The sequence below is a fragment of the Cydia fagiglandana genome, chromosome 22 (assembly GCF_963556715.1).
Source record: "Cydia fagiglandana chromosome 22, ilCydFagi1.1, whole genome shotgun sequence".
Classification (NCBI taxonomy): Eukaryota; Metazoa; Arthropoda; class Insecta; order Lepidoptera; family Tortricidae; genus Cydia; species Cydia fagiglandana.
The window spans coordinates 13,259,659-13,280,917 of record NC_085953.1 but is presented as its reverse complement, the minus strand read 5'-3'; the positions used below and the strand labels follow the sequence as shown (position 1 = coordinate 13,280,917).

General features: G+C 36.6%; 3 protein-coding genes across 4 annotated transcripts in view; 2 read left to right on the top strand and 1 right to left on the bottom strand.

Annotated features, from left to right (window-relative positions):
• Positions 1 to 8,860, bottom strand: part of LOC134675416 (transcription factor EB) — a 183,271-nt gene extending 174,411 nt beyond the window's left edge. The window contains exon 1 of one of the 2 annotated variants that reach the window (XM_063533655.1): positions 8,540 to 8,860. In XM_063533655.1, the coding sequence (XP_063389725.1) occupies positions 8,540 to 8,700 (161 nt within the window). In that variant the 5' untranslated portion in view covers positions 8,701 to 8,860. The remainder of the gene's footprint in view (positions 1 to 8,539) is intronic. The other variant, XM_063533653.1, reaches the window with a different exon arrangement.
• A 725-nt stretch (positions 8,861 to 9,585) lies between these two features.
• LOC134675483 (probable small nuclear ribonucleoprotein G) lies at positions 9,586 to 11,460 on the top strand. Its single transcript, XM_063533746.1, has 3 exons — positions 9,586 to 9,744; positions 10,491 to 10,638; positions 11,278 to 11,460. The coding sequence occupies exons 1-3, from the start codon at positions 9,713 to 9,715 to the stop codon at positions 11,326 to 11,328; spliced, it is 231 nt and encodes a 76-aa protein (XP_063389816.1). The 5' UTR covers positions 9,586 to 9,712; the 3' UTR covers positions 11,329 to 11,460.
• Positions 11,461 to 12,725: 1,265 nt separating this feature from the next.
• LOC134675468 (solute carrier family 12 member 9) overlaps positions 12,726 to 21,259 on the top strand; it is a 48,331-nt gene continuing 39,797 nt past the window's right edge. The window contains exons 1-2 of the mRNA XM_063533738.1: positions 12,726 to 12,882; positions 14,436 to 14,564. Coding sequence (XP_063389808.1) covers positions 14,450 to 14,564 — 115 coding nt within the window. The 5' untranslated portion in view covers positions 12,726 to 12,882; positions 14,436 to 14,449. The remainder of the gene's footprint in view (positions 12,883 to 14,435; positions 14,565 to 21,259) is intronic.

Sequence of the window (21,259 nt, the reverse complement as noted above, 5' to 3'; positions counted from 1 at the left end):
ATATGTCTCGAATACGAGATTTTCTCGTATAGGCGCCGTGTGAACGATTTTCAGGTTGCCATACAAATTTTGCTGTCACTACGATATTCGATAAAATCTCGTGTACGGTATACGGGAAAAATTACGCCGTGTGAACGTAGCCTTACTCTTGATTTTGTAAACAAAATAGTGTCGATTGATTTACTTAGACTTAGTAATAAGCAGAGCTCGGCGGGGGTGAGCTGTTTTCAGAGTTTGCACAACATGGACATGCCTTGTCATTCGATATTATATGTGGTGTAATTTAATAACTAAAGAAATTATTTTATTTAGGTTGCCTTTCCGCTACCGCTTTACGTCGCCATTAAAACCAATGAATTTTATAGCAAGCTTTTTTTATTTTGGATGGATACACACATTATTTGAAGAGATTTACCCCTTCAAATAATATGTATATCTATCCATATGCTACTATTAAAGTTTATTTGTACATAAGGCATTGTCATTTTAGTTTAATTATAATTAATAAAGTTTTATTTTAATATTTCTTTTTAAGGTGTATCTATATTAATATCTACACTTGACATAAGTGACGTCAAAATGGCTCACCCCTGCCGAGCTCTGGTAATAAGTAAACAAAGTGGTACCTACTCAATTAAACTGTGATAAATAAGGTCACTTTTCGTCATCGGTTGAGAATATATCAATTTGTCGTGTTTGGTGTTCTTTATGCTGCTATTGTGGTCCGTGCGGCGGGCGCATATTGTCTACTCTACGCTATCAAAGTATTGATGTATGGGCTATAATTAATAACCGCGAAAATCGGCTATAAAATCGAAGAAGCAAATCTCTGTCACTCTAAAATAAAATACTGGGAGTGAAAGAGAAAGATGCCCGAAATTTGCAAACATCTTGTTTTCGCTTAACCTTTTTTAAAGCGGAATTTTAGCGCACAACGTTTAATCTTGGCGGTCGTCTGTTCAAATTCTAGCTCGTTTGAATTTTAAGAATTTTTAAATATATACGAGTATATGGGTATGGTATATCCGTTGGTTCTTATTGTTTGGAGCGTTAGAGGAATTGGCTTAATTCTAACAAGGCCGGAGTTAGAAGTTTTTTTTTTTTAATTTATTGAGAAAACCAATTCATAAACAGTCATATAAACATATCAAAAATACAATACAAGATGTACTGCAACAAAAGATACAATAAAAAGACCTAGAGGTTCATAATGGAGGTTTTATTTGATGTTTTGTGGAGTGTGCAATGCGCGTTCATCTACCAGAGTATAATGTTTACATGGATATCGACTATGTGCTTCAAATGCTTAAATCGATCGATTGAACTGAATCATTTGAATTGGCCGGACCGAAGACGGACAGTGAATAATGTGGTTGTAGTTAATCAGAGTCTTGTGACTGTTTAATGTTAATATTACATCGAACTTTGATTGACTGTTTATTTTTGTAAATCAAAAGCGTGTTGTATTCGAGGTTTTGAATTCTCGGTATTTCGGATAGGGTTTAATACTCTGAAATAAATAAAATAATTTGATTCGTTCTAATAGTAGGGTTTAATAATAAATTCATATTATTCATAAATAAGGCGTAGGGATGTGACGACCCCATCGCCCGCTGGTTTTACCAGTGCAATCAGTCAACGCAGGGCAGCTTGTGGCGAGCTGTTGGGGATTAGCGACCTCACGTACCCGAGTGCTCCTGGGGAGTTCTGTTACCCGGAAGGAGGGTGGGTGGGACAGGATTCTGCTTGCCTTAACCGGCCGGCCAGAGTGGAGTCGTTAGAGCTGTAAGCTCCAGGGGTGGAAGTCAAATATGCATAAGACGCGAGTTGGCACAGTGGCTGTTAACAGCCACTGGGTAGAAGGCGGCGCACACCTCTCGACACCCCTGAGCCGCTCACACCGGTGTTGCCCTTGAGCCATCCTAGATGTCGCTTTTTGTCGGGGCCTATCTTGTGAGGGCGAGTTACCGTCTGCCGGAAATAAAATTGCATACCGTTTTATTAGGCAGGCGTCCGGTTTTTTACCCCAATAGCTCAGTACTTAGTCCATCGCTTTCACCCAATTACCTAGTTCATTTTAGATTTCATCAACTCTCAATAGCCCTTACACCCTGGCCTGGCGGGTGCTGCCTCTGCGTGCGTCCCATGACACGGGTAAGGGCAGCATCCGCTCGGTGTACCCCTTACATTTCATTAAAGTGTCAAAAGGGCCTCTACGTGTTGGCTTCGACTCCGCGCACGCCTCCCAAAGGTCCGGAACACCATTGTTCCGTGATGGGAAAGACATACTATTCATATCAATGTGAAGTGGAATAAAGTTTTTAGTTGTGGTTAGGTGATTGTTTTAAAAAGTTTTTTCTACAGATAAATCATATAAAAAAATTACAAAAAATATATTAACTGTTTTTTTTCAAGACTGCAATACTCTTTAGTTAGGTGAACCTAAAGAGATTTGCACTTCGTTGTGCTATTCAATTAACTCAAAAAAATAATGGATTATTATCTTTAATAATAAGTTTACCATATATACCTACTAATAACTGCATTCCTTAATCACGAGGGCCTAAATATTAAAAGATAATAATTCATGTAATATAAAAATTAAAAATTTCTATTAATTGATAATACAATGATGATTAGGCACTTATTAACCATTGTAAGACCGTTATTAATGTTATTACAATGCTTACAAATCATTGCTTCAAGCAAATTTGTATAAATCTAACCCTTGATTACTAATTGTTGTTACGAATCCAGAGATCAAGTCGCCGTGTGCCTGCTATACTGCCACAATTCAAAATTTTTGATTTTCTGGATTATTGCAGATTCGTATTCAAAATTGTTCAATTTACGACGTTATTTCGAGAGCCATAGCAAAAAAGGTCTTTAAGAGCCTTTTTCTCACAAGTGGCCTTATGCATTTGACCATAAATTGTCAGACAATTCCCTGCAATACAGCCACTTTTGAGTTGTGGCTATAAAGCACACGTTTTAAATGAAGCTTTTGAGTTGCGTCCTAGAAAATAATAATTAGCTGAGTTACACATATTATTATTATCGCGTACAGTGATCTTGTTCCTATCAAAGTTGATATAAGTTCAAAAACTAAAACCCGACTACTGCAAATCGCGCTCTAAAAAGTATGAAACAAGATAGAATTCTTATCTGAAGTTATCAAACAGGAAATATTATAAATGTTATAATTTTTTTTATAAAAAAATACAACGTAATAAAATGTATTACATTTTTGATATATTTACAGAGATATTCAAAGGATCGCCGTGCATGGTCGTATGCCACGATTATAAACTTTAAGGTAAAGTGGCATACGACCACAGCTATCCTCTGAATCTCTGTAAAAATATAAATAATGTAGTAAATTATACATAATATTACGTTGTATTTTTTTATTAAAAAAATTATAACATTTATAATATTTCCTGTTTGATAACTTCAGATAAGAATTCTATCTTGTTTCATACTTTTAGAGCGCGATTTGCAGCAGTCGGGTTTTAGTTTTTGAACTTATTTTTTATTTAATTAATTTTGGGGTCATGACTTCGTTACTAACTACCTATTCGAAGTCACTTTATATTACTTTTTCGAGGGCATCCCCAGTACAGAAATACACGCAGAGCGCCACATATATCGGGCTGCGCTATCCTTTGGCATGGAGGCGCTTTCGGCGCCCAGCTTTGGAACGTGTACAGTGCGCCTCCTACGTCGGGCTGCGCCCGACTCTATTACTATGAGGGCGCCGAAGGCGTCAGGCTTTGGAACGCGTAGAGCGTGTCTTGTACGTCGGGCTACGCCTGACTCTTTTAGTATAAGGGCGCCAAAGGCGCCCGGCTTTGGAACGCGTAGAGCGAGCTTCGTACGTCGGGCTACGCCCGACTCTTTTAGTATGAGGGCGCCTTCGGCGCCCGGCTTTGGAACGCGTACAGCGAGCTTCGTACGTCGGGCTACGCCCGACTCTTTTAGTATAAGAGCGCCCAAGGCGCCCGGCTTTGAACGCATACAGTGCGCCTCGTACGACGACGGGCTACACCCGACGCGTTGAGTATGAGGGCGCCGAAGGCGCCCGGCTTTGGAACACGTACAGCGTGCCCGCACGTCTTTTGTACGGCTGTTTCATGCATTTGCCCGGATTTGGTAAGCGTCCAGCGTGTCACGTATGTCGACACTTTTAGTATGAGAAAGTTGAAGTCGCCTGGCTTTGGACTGCTTGCAGCGCGCCACGTACGTCAGGCTACGCCCGACTCCTCTAGTATGAGGGCGCCGAAGGCGCCCGGCTTTGGAACGCGTACAGCGAGCTTCCTACGTCTCTTGTACGGCTGTTTCATACATTTTGGCTGATCTGGACTTCTATACCTATTCACGTTATAAAATATTGCAGGTCATTAAAAAAAACACTATGTTTATAGCGGCCAAACAAATTTATTTTGCAAATACCTTCTTGTATCGCCGTAGTCGGGTAATACGCGGATAGAATCCAGAGCGCTTGTAGATTTGTAGTTCGAATTACCTACCCGATAAATTAATGTTTCATCGGGTGCATGCAAGCAAAGCCGGGTGCAAAAGCTAACAATATTTATATATTTGAAATGTGCTAACTGAGCTCTTTCAAATGATATACATCACGTAATCATTACTTATTTTTATTTTTTTAGTTCGTGACTTTATGACCTCTAGAGGACGCCTTGTTAATTTTTTGGGACTTCATATAGCCTATAACCAGCGGACGATTAAGATAATTCGAATGACATATCGTTTGTCAAATTATAATGTGTACTTTAGAAGTTATGAGGGAACAAATGAACATACATACATACATACATACCCACATACATACCGGTCAAAATCATAACCCTCCTTTTGCGTTGCCGTAGTCGGGTAAAAATAAAGGGATTTTAACTATTTTGGTGTTTTTATTTATATTTGCATGGTAACCTTTATCCAATAATTTTGTGTTTAAATTTGGCCGCATCTCAAAATCTTTAAAAAACGTTTCTGCAATACGGCCACAACTCTAAATACCTGTCTTTCGGGCCTTGTGTCTTAAAAAATATACATTTCTTTTAAAAAGTGGCGTGGTCATAAGGAAGGTTATATCATTCCGAGTAAAAAAAGCTAAATTTTAAATTCATAGACCTAAAACTAAAGGAGTAAGATCCTATTAAACACCCTGAACTATACTCTCAAAACTTTGAGACGCGATTTCTCGAAAAAACGGTTTTTTGAGATGTGGCAGTGTAGCAGGCACACGGCGAAGTTATAATTGACAAAAAGTACAAATTTATGAATATAAAAGCATATTATTATAGCAAAACGTGCATCTTCCTTATCTGCCGTAGATAAACAGCTTCCTTTCCACATGATTATTTACTATTTGGTTAAAAATAAGATAAGATAAAGATGACAGGAGGCAGGAAAACCTCTTCGGAAATTCGCAAGTCGTTTTGCAATATGGAGATTTTATTAAGCAAAGTTTACCAAAAATTTTCACTGTCCAGTGAAAAATTTTACGTGAGTTCTTTGGGTGATTAGATTACAATTATAATAATACAAGATGTGTTTTAACTCGTGCAATATTTTACAGTGTGAATATATCTTTGGTCATACTGAGCAACTTTTACTATGAAACCAACCAAGAAATTGCGAAAAAAAATTTTGTTCTCCCATAGAAAACATGAAACAGCCAATGTTTTGATCGCGATTTCGGGTTTGGTCCCATATTAGAAGTTTCTCAGTATGTATATTAATCTCGCAAAATATAATATTGCTGAGTTCAAAAAATCACTCATTTTTTATCCGATTGTTGTTACCTCACTTATCCCTTATCTTAGTTTCAGATAAATGTCTTCTTCGAACGCGGTTAATTTTATCGCTTAATTTAATGATTTCAACTATAAATTTAAATAATAAACCGTACGACACAACGGTTATTTATTAACAAAACCACAAACAGCGATAACGATAAGAACTGACATATGAAATCTGTCTGCATCATGTGATAGTCTAAGTTTTCTTCAATACCTATGACCCAATTATTACTATGACGCATAGTCTTATAAAACATGGTCTTCTCTTCCCAGAGTGACACAAGCCTACGGCACAACATGGCCGCTATATATAGCGCTATCTCATATTATCATATAGCGCTGTCGCATGATGACGTAGGCTTGTGTCAGTCACGTGACCACGAAAAGACTGGAAGAGAGTACCAGGCGGAGTATATTATTATACCATGCTATGACGTTAAAGTTTAATTTCGAAATTTTAAACCAAGGAGTACCTACCTATTTTTGACCTGTTCGTTTCAAGTACCTGCTAAATGCCCCAAACGTCAGATTGTGTTATCAATAAAATGTGTTTCTAACTTTCTATGGAACTCGCTGATTATGTAAACAAAAGTCACTAGTAAATTCATCATTCAGAGACAATTTCAATATGGCGGTTTGTTTACATAGTTAGCAAGTGCCATAGAATGACACTTTACCCTAGCGGTGTAATTTGAACGATAAGAAAGAAGAGCAATTACGATAATGTAGGTATAGAGGTATTTATTTATTACATAATTCACCGTTCAGAGTACTGTTGGTCAGAATAACAAAATCACTCTATGCAGACGTGTTTACATAGGTATACAATAAATTAATGTATAATGCTCCTTTCTTGATGCCACGTGTGTACTTGTGTAGGTCGTATAATACGTTATTAATGGTCTCTTAACGCTCTTTGAATATCTTGTATTGAATGCGTATTTCAATATCAGTCCATATCTCCGTAACCTATTACGAATATTTAATTTTGAATAGGTACAGACTCTTCGTCCCAGAGGGGCAAATAAGGCAAATTGCGGGGGTCTTTCTCTTTTACTCCAATGAAGGCGTAATTAGTGACAGACAAAAATGACCACAATTTGCGAACTTCGATTTTCGCGGTTATAGCCCAGACCCAGATCATTTTTTTTTAATTCTTTATTTTTATAGAGGGTTTTTACAAATGCCACCCTCATAGTGGCTCTCTAATTAATCTATAACATTCTAACTTTCACTACTTCTAATTTGTATGATGTCCTTAACCATATTATAAATATAAAGAAGCCCAGCCTCTTCAGAGGCTGGACATGCCAGGATGCTATTGACTCTGCCGATATCATAGCACCTGATATTAAGCAAACGACGCTGTGCAGCACCTCGGCGACATTCCATTAAAATATGAAACACGTCTATCGCGTCGAATGACGATCCCTATGTCATTTAGTTTTTTTATGGAGTACTTAAAGCTTGGCAAAAAAGGGTAGAAATCAAAAAGTGGCAACACTGTAGTGTCATCCCGTTTTCTTATATTATATTGGTTTGATAAATTTAATGATTATGATTATGAAAGGGACGACACTACAGTGTTGCCACTTTTTAATTTCTACTCTTTTTTGCCAAGCTTATAATATACCTATAGATAATATCTTCTATTTCTATTCAGATTTCGATTATACAATATTCGATCTAAGCTGTTTTCAATTGATATAGATCTTGTGTTGTGGGTATAATATATACGATACGACGATTAAATGTGGCTTTCCATCACAGAAGGGCTTTTATGCTTCAAAAGTGCAATAAGGATGTTCCCAAGTAGAAATTCTGTTAAAAAGGTCCTTATTGCAGGTGAAGCATAAGGACTCTTCTCTGATGGAAAGCCACATATCGAGACCTCCTGCTTCGTAGGCAGAGTTACGACCGACTAGGCTAGAAGGCGGTCAAATCGACTTATGTACTTTCCCATATAGATACCTACAGATTTCATCATGTTTGAATACTGCGCTTCCTCATTTGTAAGTTTAGTAGGTGTCAGTACCAGTACCAGTATTACATTCTCTAATAATTCTTCCATCCATAATTCACTCTTATTATAAAACCGTCTGACCCCCGCTACAAAATGTTTAACACGTGATACTACGTAAGCAAAGGAGGTCAATTCAGAAAGTATGATAGACTTCCTTCACTACTTGTCGCTTCCAAGGAGTCAATATTCTATAGTAATAGGTACATAGCATACTAATAAAAATAAATTAAAACCAATTAAATCTATTACATTTTTAATTTCATAATGGTGCCCGTAATGGCCGTAATTTGCCAAAATGGCGGGAAACTCGAGTAAAAAAGTAAACAAATAATGTTACCCGACCTAAATCCCAATTACCTCATCCTCATTGCTAAACATTTGTTCAAACTATGCGAACTACACTAATTAAATTATAATGATCCGTTTGACGATATGTAAATGTAAAGCAATAATCTAGTAAGATATTATCTCCGAGCTACTCAAGACGTCCGACTCTCGCATCTTGTCTATAATGTATAGCGAAGATAAACAAATGCACGGAACGGAGGGCTTGCCAAGACCAGGTTTCAGGGTCGCGGGCGCTGACTTTAGAGAAATTGTTCCTCATTCATTCGCAGTGCCAAAAATATTCATCTGAGCAAACTTTATAAACTTCATAAAGATGAGTAAAAGTTCTTATTAGACTAAAACTCACCTTTCTGTGATCGGCACGGCTTTCGACTTGAGTTCGTAGAACATAAAATCTTGTTGCTGCTGCGCCGCAGTCATCTCCTCCAATATCTTCTGATCACCGCCGTAATCGTTCGTCAAAAGCGAGGCGAGATCGAATCCCATATCAATCCCAGACTCATCCATTTTTGAGCGAAAACACAATCACAAACTTCCACTAAGAACTGATATTACATAAAATCACTTAAAAGTCATTTTTAGGAAGTAGAAAGTCGCTGTTTACAGAGATACCTCACAATCAGCATCCTCCCAGCAGCTGTCTGTAGAGGTAGACTTGTTGCTATTGTATCTACTTGTTGATATAGCTATGTACATCTACCACATGGTTTGTTTTTAGGTTTGTGTTGTGACGTGTGACTAAAATCCTACCAATTTTAGCATAGCAAATTTATAGCGCAAGCGTATGCGAGACGTAGCTCTACAAATGAGTTGTGTAACCGATAAGACACCATTTTCTCAGTGGCAATGTCACTTTCTAAATGTTTTGATTCGCAGTTATATTAAATTTAACATATTGCAAAATAATATTTTGTTTCTTTAAACAACTTTTCCGAACTATTTTTTGCTATCGAAGTACCAACTTATTTTTATATTTTTTTATCAGTAGCAACACCAAAAAAGCACGGGAATTGGGGTACATTCAGAATCTTTATTCCATAGATCGAGTTGTTATACTACTGTGAGAATTAAATCTTATATTTACAGATTACATGTAAAATAACTTACATATCAATTTTTGAGTAAAAATAGGTAAGTACATGTTTTTTGTGTTCAAGTGCAAGCAAAAACCTTTATACATTTTAAAACCAATTATAAAGGTCTTTGAACGTTTCTTTCACTTCGAGTGTGACCAGCTCAATAACAAAATTTAAGCATTATTTTGCAATATTAACTCTTATAATGGCTGAAAACGATGTTTTGGCGTCTTACATCTTAATTTTTTTCAATAATACCTTTTACAGAGAAATGCACTATCAATACAAAGCACAATAATCTATGACCAACTTCTGTCTGTCACTCACATCACATATGGTCACACTAAATTTCCCGGGTTGTGTTGTTTGCCGAAAACGTTTCTTACCTCTCGAATTAAAGAAACTAGTATTTTAAATCTTTTAACAACCAAAAAAATAGCAAAATGTCGAAAGCACATCCTCCGGAATTGAAGAAGTAAGTAAACTACTGCTACTATTTGTATTTTTCTTAATTTCAAGTTGGCGTCCTACACGCCATTGTAACCTAACATATCCGTTGCGTTTTTAGGTTTTGGTCTACTGTTTATAATTTAGTAACATATTTACACTATAAAAAAACTCCCGTATTTTGCATTTAGACAGCAAATTTAACACACGCCATTATAGCCGATATCTCTTCTAAACCTCCATACTGACTTATTACAATACAATACAATACAATACAATACAATACAATACTCTTTATTGCACACCTCACATACACGTAGTTTACAATAAATTTATTACCAACTTACCTGTTTTATTACAATGAATCAGGTTAGAGTTATAAGATCCGGATTTTATGATCTAATAACATTTGAAATTAATAATGATTTTTCGGGACGTTTTGGTATACCAATTACAATTTATGGAGAATGCCCCAAGAAATCATTATTTGTGCCATTTTCAATCAAATGGGTACATATTCGATTGTCAATAAGGCGCTATTTCCATATGGTTTCAATTTGAAATCAACCTTATCAACAACCAACAATGGTACCTTTTGTTGAAAACGTCACTTTATTTTTTTTTAAAGAGAAGTTCCTCAAATTGATAACGAACATTCTCTTCTCACAAGTCAAAAATCTACTCAACATTGGCAGAATCCAACTTGCTAAAATTAGCGAGGAGTAGAAGCCATTTATAAAAAAAAAGATTCCTCAATTATTGTGTTTTACTCAGGTTCATGGACAAGAAGTTGTCTATTAAGCTGAATGCGGGGCGTGCAGTCACCGGGGTGCTCCGAGGGTTCGATCCCTTCATGAACCTGGTGCTTGACGAGTCGGTGGAGGAGTGCAAGGATGGGCAGAGGAACAACATTGGCATGGTGGTAAGTGTGCCTTTGAAGTGATTAACATGTTGCCAACAAGGTGCTAGTGCAAGGGCCTTTCAAAGTTTTGAGTATGATTTTGTTTCACATTTTCGCTAAAGTTTTAACACCCCTTATTTCAGTTCGTGTTTTTTTTAGCATTAGAAAAGAGGTAAACGATCTTGATGTGTCTTTATTGAAGAACACATTTTTAAAATAAGTCACGGCAATGTAACAATTATGAATCTAATATGATCATTAATATTCTTCCGCTTTCATAAATAATAATTACTGATTTTTAAAAAGGGTTTTTTTAATGAAAAGACATGTCAAGATTGTATACGTTCATTCTAATGCTAAAAAAAAAACGGAACTATAGGAGATGAATTTTCCAAATTGAACTTCATTATTTTCTACCGATGTGATTTTCTCCAAGTTTCAAGTCCCTCATATAATTTTCCCAAAACAAGCTTTCAACCTCTTTTTATCTCTTTTAGGGGATGAATTTTCAGAAGCACTGAAATTATGTTTCTTGCTCTTTAATATTGTGTCTGGGATTGTAGAAATTGTCATTCTCTCTAGCCATAGTTCCACAAGAGAAAGGAGTTTATGGAACTATTATATTCTAACATTTATCATTTTATCTCTATCTTTTTTCAGGTAATCAGAGGAAATAGCATCATAATGCTTGAGTCACTTGACAGAATATAGTCAATGCCTCATCTTTAACTTTAAGCTACTTTATAAGTCCATCAAAACAATTTGGTTTGTAATTTTGTTCCAAATTATTATGAGTTTGTGATTTTATGTTCATAAGGTAAAATAAATACCAGTTCAAACCAATGTTTGTGTTATTTATATTTTTCTATTTCATTTCATTTATTCCTTGCTTATAGTTCGTTTTTTTAGCATTAGAAAGAACTTGCAAGTAGATAAGCAATCTTGACATGTCTTTTAATTGAAAAACTCTTTTAAAAAATCAAAAACTATTACTTATGAAAGCAGAAGAATATAAATGATCGTATTAGATTCATAATTGTTACATATTTGCCGTAACTTATTTTTAAAATGTGTTTTTCAATAAAAAGACACATCAAGATTGTTTACCTTATTTCTAATGCTAAAAAAAATGAACTATAGTGTGTGTACAAAAGGTCTTATGTGTAAATCATTACATGTCTCAACACCACCCTGCGAGGGTATTGCAATACACTTAAGAGCTAAGAACTAAAGTACCTATACATAATAACATTGAATATACAAATCTAATTACTTAGGCATTAAAAATTACAATTTAAATTAGTTTAAAAATATGGAATAGCAAGTAAACTCTGAGGGCCCTCAGAGGAAAAGTGAAACAGATCCTATCTCGTGGGTGTTTATGCTTATGCACTTGTGCATATGTAAAGTGAAAGTTGCATATCTAGTTAAATGTTAATTGACCAGAGCCTGTGGTGTATTGGGTTTAGCATGATTCCTTGAAGATTTCTTAAATATTTAAAAACTATACTCATCCCTTTCTTTTGGGTGATAGTACTAGCATAAGACAAAGTCAGTATGACAGTCCCTGGCCAAATTATAAAATCGTAATCCTTTTATTTGTTATTACTTCCCCCTCTGGCTTTTTTTATTATTAGCAAACCATTTCTTTAGGTATTAGTCTTATGGATAATAGCTGTAATTTAGCATTAGAACTAGCCAATGAGCCTTTATAAACAGCTTACAAAACTTTAGTGACATGTTTGGCTGACACAAAACCAAAGAATATCACAAAACCTAGTTGGCTTAAAAGACTCGCATCCAAGCCATAATGCTTTTAAAAAAACTCCTTTATAAATTAAATGACAGTGACAGTTCTGTTAAAATCACACGTTCGAGTAGACTTTCATTTACAATAATTACCGAATTATAAAAAAATATGTGCTACCCAATCATACTCGATATAACTTCATGATGGCGTAAATGTTAATTATATCAATATTTTTACCTATATTTAATATATACTAGTGGTTTATTGTCGTTACAAATTAACCTAAAGATTCGTCTTGCTTTGCTCGAACTTGACACTAACTTACTTCCTGTCAAAATTTCCGACTTTGTATTGTAATTTTTATTATCAATTGGATTGGTATTTCCGTGCATATCGTTCTCGAAAAGATAACAAACAATATTTACAATCGGAAACAAAGCTATGACTTCAAACTGTCGTTATAGCGATGTTCAACAGCTGAACCAATAATTTGACGCCCCATTATTGAAGAAACAGTGAGTAGATTATTTAGTTGTTCTCCTTCTAACAAAGCGGATTTACAACTGTTGTCTCACGCAGTTTGTTCTAATTAAACGCTAAATTAGTTATCCGTGTGTGTTAAGATTTAACAACGTTGAACTAAGAAGCTTTAAAAATATTGCAAATACATAAGGATTGTAATTCTAGTGTTTTAAAGTGATGATTTCATCTGTAAGCTCGTGAATTAGGTCACAAAAGACACCGGATAAGCCGTGACTAAAATTGCGAGAGTACCTGGTACTTAGCTCACTCCTCACAACAATAACACAAATCAAAGTTTTTTTTTTTACTTGGAACTGGTTCCAGTAGGCATTGATTGTACATTGTTATGCCAATTGCTCACATAACTAGTGCGTACTAATCAGGTTAAGCTATGCCAAGTAACTGAATTAAAGGTTTCTCTGAAGGATAATTAAGTTACCAAGTGTTACTTTGTGCCTGAATGTTGAAGAAAAACATACTGTAGTAAAATTAGGCTGATCAGTCGATGAAATGGAAGATATACATTTAAGTAAGTATGCCAATTTGATATTAATCTCATTAACTAATCCAATTGCCAACAAAATGACCTTGTTAGTTTATACATCCACTTAAGATCTGCTTAAACTATAATAATATTATAAGTGTTGGTATTTTATGATGTGTCATACTGGGACTACCTATCTGCTCTGTTTAATATTTAATTTGTAATCAGACACCTTTTGTGAACATGTAATATTAATTTAGGCCTGTGACATACATTTTGTGATGTAAGATGTAGTTTGATCCCTAGAAAAGGCATAATCACAGGAGGCCACAGAGTATGCTTTTAAAAAAAGAATAGTCTACTAAACATTTTTATTATTGCCGATTTTTGGTCCTATCTTCTAATGTTCTTTGGCTTAAAAATTCTACAGTTGTCTTCCTAACATCCATGAAAAAGTTTAAATGTAATTTTTAAAACTTTTGCACTTTGAACACATATTAACTCACATTTATAGACGGGTCTAACCGCGGTTGGCCGGTTAGCTGCGACCACAACCGGTGAAACCTGTGTTGAAATGTTAATAAAGGTAATGTAATAAAATAAATTTGCGATAGACTCGTCTATAAATGTGAGTTAAAGTTTAAATACGTGGGCCATACAGAAAGTTTCTGGATTCTGATATATAAAAAAAAAATATATGCGACAACTTTTTTTTTTTTAAGTGGCCAGTTCCAGGAATTTTCAGTATGCCCTAAGTAATAGTGATTTTAAGCAGCATGTGGAGTATAGATAATTCAAAATTTTATTCTGCAAGTTGTCCTCAAGGGCTCTTTCACAAGTTAATACAACAGTTAGGGCCCCCCCACATCTAGCGTATTTCGAGCGTCGGCGTCTGTTAGCGTCTGGTCAGCGCTATGGAAAATGACGTCGCTGCGCAGTTGCGTCGACGCTGCGTCGACGTTGCGTCGAGCAGCGGCCATAAAATTGTAGACGCAAACGCTCGAAAGACGCCAGATGTGGGGGGGCCCTTACAGTGACATGAAAAATAATATTAATTTGCAGACACAAAACCACCAATGGCGGAGACTCTCAGCCCGCTGTCGCCCAGCACGAACCGCGGGCCCCGCGGGTTCATGGGCTCGCTGCGCGCGCGGCTCGGGCGCACCCCTGCCACAAGATCTGCCGGAGAAGGTATGTTGAAAACCGTTTTCACATTATCTGATAAGGGGTCATCCATTAATTACGTCACACGAATTTCTAGGTTTTTTGACCCCTCCCCCCTCCTTGTCACACTTGGTCACATTTGGCAAACCCCTCCCCCCCTAGTGTGACGTCACATTTTTTCTACGAAATCGCCAAATCGAATTAAGTAAGTACCTAAGTATTATTAATATTTTATCAAAATATTTTTGACGATATAAATATAAGTAATTTTATAACCCAAAACTGCTTAGGAAAGAAAATTAAACGAATAAAAACGATTATCGTTTTAAAAACTTGTTATTTAAATGTACAGCGAATAAAATAATTTAAATAAATTTTCGGTTACTGATGAAGTTAAAGTGACGTCACAAAGTTTGTGTCTCCCCCCTGTCACAATATGTCACATTTTCTTGACCCCCTCCCTCCCCCTAAAATGGATGACCCCTAATGAATGATGAATTTTTTTTTTGCAATCGGCTGTTTCTGCCATAATCAGATGTTCTGAAAAAAGTAAAATGTAATTCCAAAGTAAGTATTTTAAGAAGGGCTCCCCACTTGTTAATTAATTTTGAGAAGCTAGCCTAGCAACTTTTTTTTCATAACACTTGCTCGTAATACAAAGGTGTTAGGCAATGCGGTCCGTAAATCCTAAATTTTGACCTAGAGCCGTAATTTACGTACGAAATTAGGCAGAAGTTTTATATAAGTAATTACCTTTTTTTTTCACACTTGTGTAAGGAAAACATTGTGCCTACCACAGGCGCAATGCTAATTAAACCCTCGTCTTTGGCTTCAGGCTTAAATTCTCACTCTTTCATAAATTATTTTACAGTACATATGGTCCTATTTTCCCGCACTAGTACCTAAAATAGCACTTTTCGTGCGATGTCAAAAGTTTAAAGGGCCATATGTACTGTAAAACGTTGTACGATACACGTGCGAATAGGTAATTCGCAACTCGTGTCGATTTAAAACACTCCCTTCGGTCGTGTTTTAATTTATCGCCACTCGTTTCGAATTTCCTCTTTTACGCACTTGTATCGTAAATAACTAGTTTGCCCTTAATACACAATGTACTATTATTAAAATTCGTCTTTTATTTAATTGAAATAAGTGACAAAATATTATTCTGTAAATGCTGTACTATTATGCAGGATAATTCGCCAGTAACAGGCCACTTTTAGTAACTGGCCGCCCTAAACTAAAAGTGAATTATATTCACCTCTTCTTCCTCGCGTTATCCCGGCATTTCGCCACGGCCCATGAGAGCCTGGGGTCCGCTTGACAACTAATCTCATGATTTGATGTAGGCACTAGTTTTTACGAAAGCGACTGCCATCTGACCTTCCAACCCAGAGGGTAAACTAGGCCTTATTGAGATTAGTCCGGTTTCCTCACGATGTTTTCCTTCACCGAAATGCGACTGGTAAATAAATAAATAAATAAATATTATAGGACATTCTTACACAGATTGACTAAGTCCCACAGTAAGCTCAAGAAGGCTTGTGTTGTGGGTACTCAGACAACGATATATATAATATACAAATACTTAAATACATAGAAAACACCCATGACTCAGGAACAAATATCTGTATCATCATACAAATAAATGCCCTTACTGGGATTCGAACCCAGGACCATCGGCTTCGCAGGCAGGGTCACTACCCACTAGGCCAGACCGGTCGTAAATATCAAATGATATGATATTTCGTACATAAGTTCCGAAAAACTCATTGGTACGAGCCGGGGTTTGAACCTGCGACCTCCAGATTGCAAGTCGCACGCTCTCACCGCTAGGCCACCAGCGCTTCATTATGAATTATATTCACCTATAAACATAATTTATTTTAGTATAAGGTTTCAATAATCAGCCACCTTAAGGGGCCCACTGATTACCAGTCCGCCGGACGATATCAGCCTGTCAGTTGACCGCAAAAGGCCACACACTAACAGTTTCCGGTCAGTTTTCGGCCTGACGACTTACACGAACTGATCGTGTGTGGCCGCCTGACGATTCCAGTCAGCGCCGACAGATATCCGCCGGACAGTCCGTGGCCTCGAGTCCAGTCAAACACACATCATGAGGTAGCCGGCCGGCGATCGACACACGTTACAGCATTAGTAAATTCTATTTTATTCCTAATACTTAAGAGTTCATAGTCCCTAATAAGCAATATAAGCATACGACTTTTTGTCTTCGAACATCACGGATCCAATACTTAATTCTTTGAGGCTGATATTTGCTTGCAATTTCATATACAATTTACGGCCAGTAGACCTTATTAATCTTAAATACGGTAGGGCTTCTGTCAAATTGAAATAAAATTATTCCGAATGTGCAAACTACGTCACCAGATGTCAGTATAAAATTTATACAATTTTAAGGCCTGAATACAACAATGCGAAGGTTGCATGTATCTAGTTTGTCAAGACTTTTCTTTATTTACCATGTTGTTACCTCGCAACTGTTGTTTACTGTCAGTCAAAAATAAATGTCGTAAAGAGAATTATAACATTTATAACATAAACCATATTTTTTCTCTATTAATTTTAAATGTGACATATTGTATTTGCGTGGCTTATATATTCGAAAATACAGACATGATTATTGATTGCTGGAAGTGTAACCGAGAAAAAAAGGAGCAAGCATTCAAAGATTCAAATAGGGAAATTAGCCTCCCAATATTACCTAAAACACTGGTTAAAATTTTAATAGTTCTCAAGATAACGCCGGGAGGTATACCATCGTTGGCGTTCACGGCAGCTAGCAATGAAAAGACTAGCTATGAAAAATACCTTTATAAGAAAATCGAAAACATAATATCACAATTCTGATTTTTTTCATGACTGACATTCTGCAAAAATTGTGCGATTTGATTCTATAAAGTACGCTATAAAGACACGTGGTAGGAACACTAGCGCAAGTATGGAGATACCTCACCTAACCTAACCGAAGTACCTGCTTAGACAAGAGATAAGATCTATGCCTGAAATTCTTCAGCTACAAGTTGGATCCGAATTATGACAACATTAATTCATTCCGTTTTAAGTTAAAAGAATATCTGGAGCAAACTGTGTTCGGCGTTACAGAGCGTGGCGTGGCGATATTACCTACCTGCAATTCTCCTACTATGTGACTATTATTACAAAAAAAGGATATGGAGTTAGAAGCTGCAAGCGGTGGATTCAACCTACTTTTACTTACACCGGCTCTTATTTAGGTGCTATCTTTGTATACCAAATTGAAAGAAATGAAAATACTTTACTGTTATGTTTTTGTTTTATTCATTCTACTCTTTAAAACCTTTTCTACATAATATTAGGTCCACTTGGGCGGTTTACGAGTGATTTTTTTGTTTGATACCTTGTAATAGATTTTTATAATTTACAAGAAATCAAACAAAATAATTACGTACATCACCGGATATAGTAATCCACTTCGTCACCTTTTTCTGGTAGTATTTCGTTTCTGTAACGGTCTGGCGCCCCCTACGCAGAGTTTCGCGTAATATTCCCTATTGATAACCTTCGTCCTTCTCAGATTTGAAAGTCAGTTAGGTAATAAAAGCTAGTAAAATAGTTTCTGGTTGGGCCAGTAATTGACTGGTAAAGAATAACTTAAAACATTAAGTCCACCTTTTGTACCTTTAACTTGTTTTGTGCAATAAAGTATAAAATAATGAAATAAATAAATATTTAAAGTACATCCTATTTTACTAGTAGAAATAATAAATAGGACCAAACAATGGAACTGTTACAATTATAGAGTAGGTAACTACTTTATGCAATCTGTTTAATTACGGAGGCAAACATAAGAAAAAAATCAAAATCAAATTTCATGTAACTAATAAAATAACTAAAAAAGTTTCATAATTTCAGTTATAGAGGACCTTTGGTTCCAAAGGACCAGAACCAGAGCTCTGGTTGCAACTATTGAGGTTTTCCATTTATCCAAGTAACCAATTAACCAGGTTTCACTGTAGTAGTAAAATATAGGTTTACATTTTTTGCCTTATTACAAAGGAATAAGGTCCAAAAGTGTAAACATTATCTTTGACGTCGACAGTCCATTTTGAGAAAAAATTAAACTAGTTGAAAAACACGAAACTGAAGGCTCTCGACTGACAACAGATGACGGCCAACAGGCCACCGGCCGGCTATCTGATAATGTGTGTGTAAATTGGCCTGCAGGCCACGGACTGTCCGGCAGATATCTGTCGACGCTGACCGGAATCGACGAGCCGTAGTTCGAATAGCCGTCAGTCCAAAATCTGAAATAGAACTGTTAATGTGTGGCCTGCTGCGGTTAACTGACAGGCTAACATCGTCCGGCGAACTGTCAATTTGTAGGGATCTGTCAAAATTATATCAGACTATTGCCGGCAGGCGGCCGTACGGTGGGAAAATGACGACTCGTCTGTAGTCGCAGAGGTGGCAGCAGCAGGGACTGAAAAGGTACCGTTAAAAACGGTTTTGACCGGTCTTTTTAAAGGTACCCGACCGTTAAAAGTAGCATTTCGGTACCAATATCAATCGGTACCCGTATCCAAACAAGCTTCCGTTCAAACGGTACCGTTAAATAAAAGTACCTTTAGGTGTTTTTTTATAGGTACCCGACCGTTAAACTAGCATTCCATATTGATATTAATACTTTAGGTATCCAAATAAGCTTTAGCCCAAACGGTACCGTTAAATGTAGGCTTCCGTCCAAACGGTACCCTTAAATAAAAAAAAACTTATAGCGTTTGATCTGATACATCAATTCAAAGCGGTCACTCGCGAGAGCGGGAGGTAACGCGTGTCTCCCTCTCACTTTTCACTAGGTACACGGATCCCAATGTGATTGTTTGTGAATTATATTGTCATCATCATCATCATTGACATAAAAGTCATCATGGGTGTCGTTTTATAGGTTTCAGGGAGTGCAGAATTCAAAAATGATGACAATTTTGGAATCCAAGATGTCTGACGTGCACTTTGATATAAAAGTCATCATGGGTGTCGTTTTGTAGGTTTCAGGGAGTGCAGAATTCAAAAATGATGACGATTTTGGAATCCAAGATGTCTGACGTGCACTTTGACGTAAAAGTCATCATGTGTGTCGTTTTATAGGTTTTAGGGTGTGCAGAATTCAAAAATGATGACTCGGCACTCCTATGTCGACTTTTATGTCAAAGTACACGGCAGACATGTTGGATTCCAAAACAGTTATCATTTTCTAAGTCCGCAGTCCTGAAAAGCTATAAAACAACAAAGACCTTATTACAAAAGGCATAAGGTCCTTTACCTATTGAAGACCGTTAGCGTTAACGGTACCGTTTGAATTTTATTTATTCGGGTACCGTTACTATTTGATACCTTTTCAATTGATACCTTTATATTAGATACTGGTATTTTGCCGTTTTATTTGGGTACCCTTACTGTTGGATACCTATTCTATTGATACCTTTTTTTTAGGTACTGCTATTTTGCCGTTTGATTCGGGTACCGTTTCTGTTGGATACCTATTCAATTGATACCTTTATTTTAAGTACTAGTATTTTGCCGTTTTATTTGGGTACCATTGCTGTTGGATACCTACTCAATTGATACCTTTATTTTAGGTTACCGGTCTTTTGCGGTTTTTCAGTCCTTGGGCAGCAGACCATTGCCGGCCGGCAATAATCGCTTATGTTTGTGGACGTTATTGGTCTAGGACGGCAGGTCGCCCGATAAGGCCAGAGACTGCAGGCGGACTGGTAATCAGTGGGCCCCTTTATACTAAAATGAATTCTATTTATAGGTGTATAGAATTCATTTTTGGTTTGGGGTGGCCAGGCAATTTACCCTACTAGTTGAATATGTAAGTAGTTAAGTACCTAATACCTAAAATGTATCTGACTTTTAAAACATTGAAGTTTATCACCAAATTTCTTGTATCGTGTATCAGAAGAAAATATGACCAATGGACCATAATTAGGGTTGCCAGATGGTCGGGATTTGGCGGGATTCTCCCGATTTTTAGTATGTGTTCCCGATTCCCGACAAAGTGTAAACTGTCCCGAAAAACAGCTTCACGTTATCAAACAATAATTTCAAGTTCCGAACTGTTGTCGAGCGAGCGAGCTGACGTAGTGCCAATAATGTAAAATATCGTTGTTTTTAATACAATTACTTTAATTTGAATGTATTTTTTTTCCCGACTTAAGTCCCAAAATCCCAAAAAATTGATATTGTTTCCCGATAATAGCGCATTTCGATTTCGATCTGGCAACCCTAACCATAATTCAAAACAATGAAACACCTTGACCCGTCACAATTTACCTTGTTTGCCGCATTCGGCTGACCGCTCGCGATAAACGCCGTCCACAACACAGATAGACTTTATCAGTGCACCGGTGTCTGGCGCAACGCGTAGGCGCACGCGCATAACTTGTTCATTGTTTGTGATTTTGATATAGAAAATAGTGTAGAGTAATTGGTATCTGAGGTCCGAAAGGACCATAAATCCGTAGGCGAAATTATATATATCTTGGTTTCTTTTTCAATTGTGTCGAAAATTAAATTAAAACATCAATCAGCTAAAATATCGAAATAATGGCAGCAATTGTATTTCATCATTTGACACCGAAGATGAAATTGATGTCAAACAATCTGGAGTCAGATCAAGCTAAGTCGGCAGCGATTGTAATAGAACAGCTACA

Excerpts from the sequence above, each read along its gene's own strand:
- LOC134675483 (XM_063533746.1), top strand. The coding sequence starts at position 9,713 with ATGTCGAAAGCACATCCTCCGGAATTGAAGAA. Across the intron at positions 9,745-10,490 it reads CATCCTCCGGAATTGAAGAA|GTTCATGGACAAGAAGTTGT; the intron begins GTAAGTAAACTA and ends TGTTTTACTCAG. Across the intron at positions 10,639-11,277 it reads GGAACAACATTGGCATGGTG|GTAATCAGAGGAAATAGCAT; the intron begins GTAAGTGTGCCT and ends ATCTTTTTTCAG.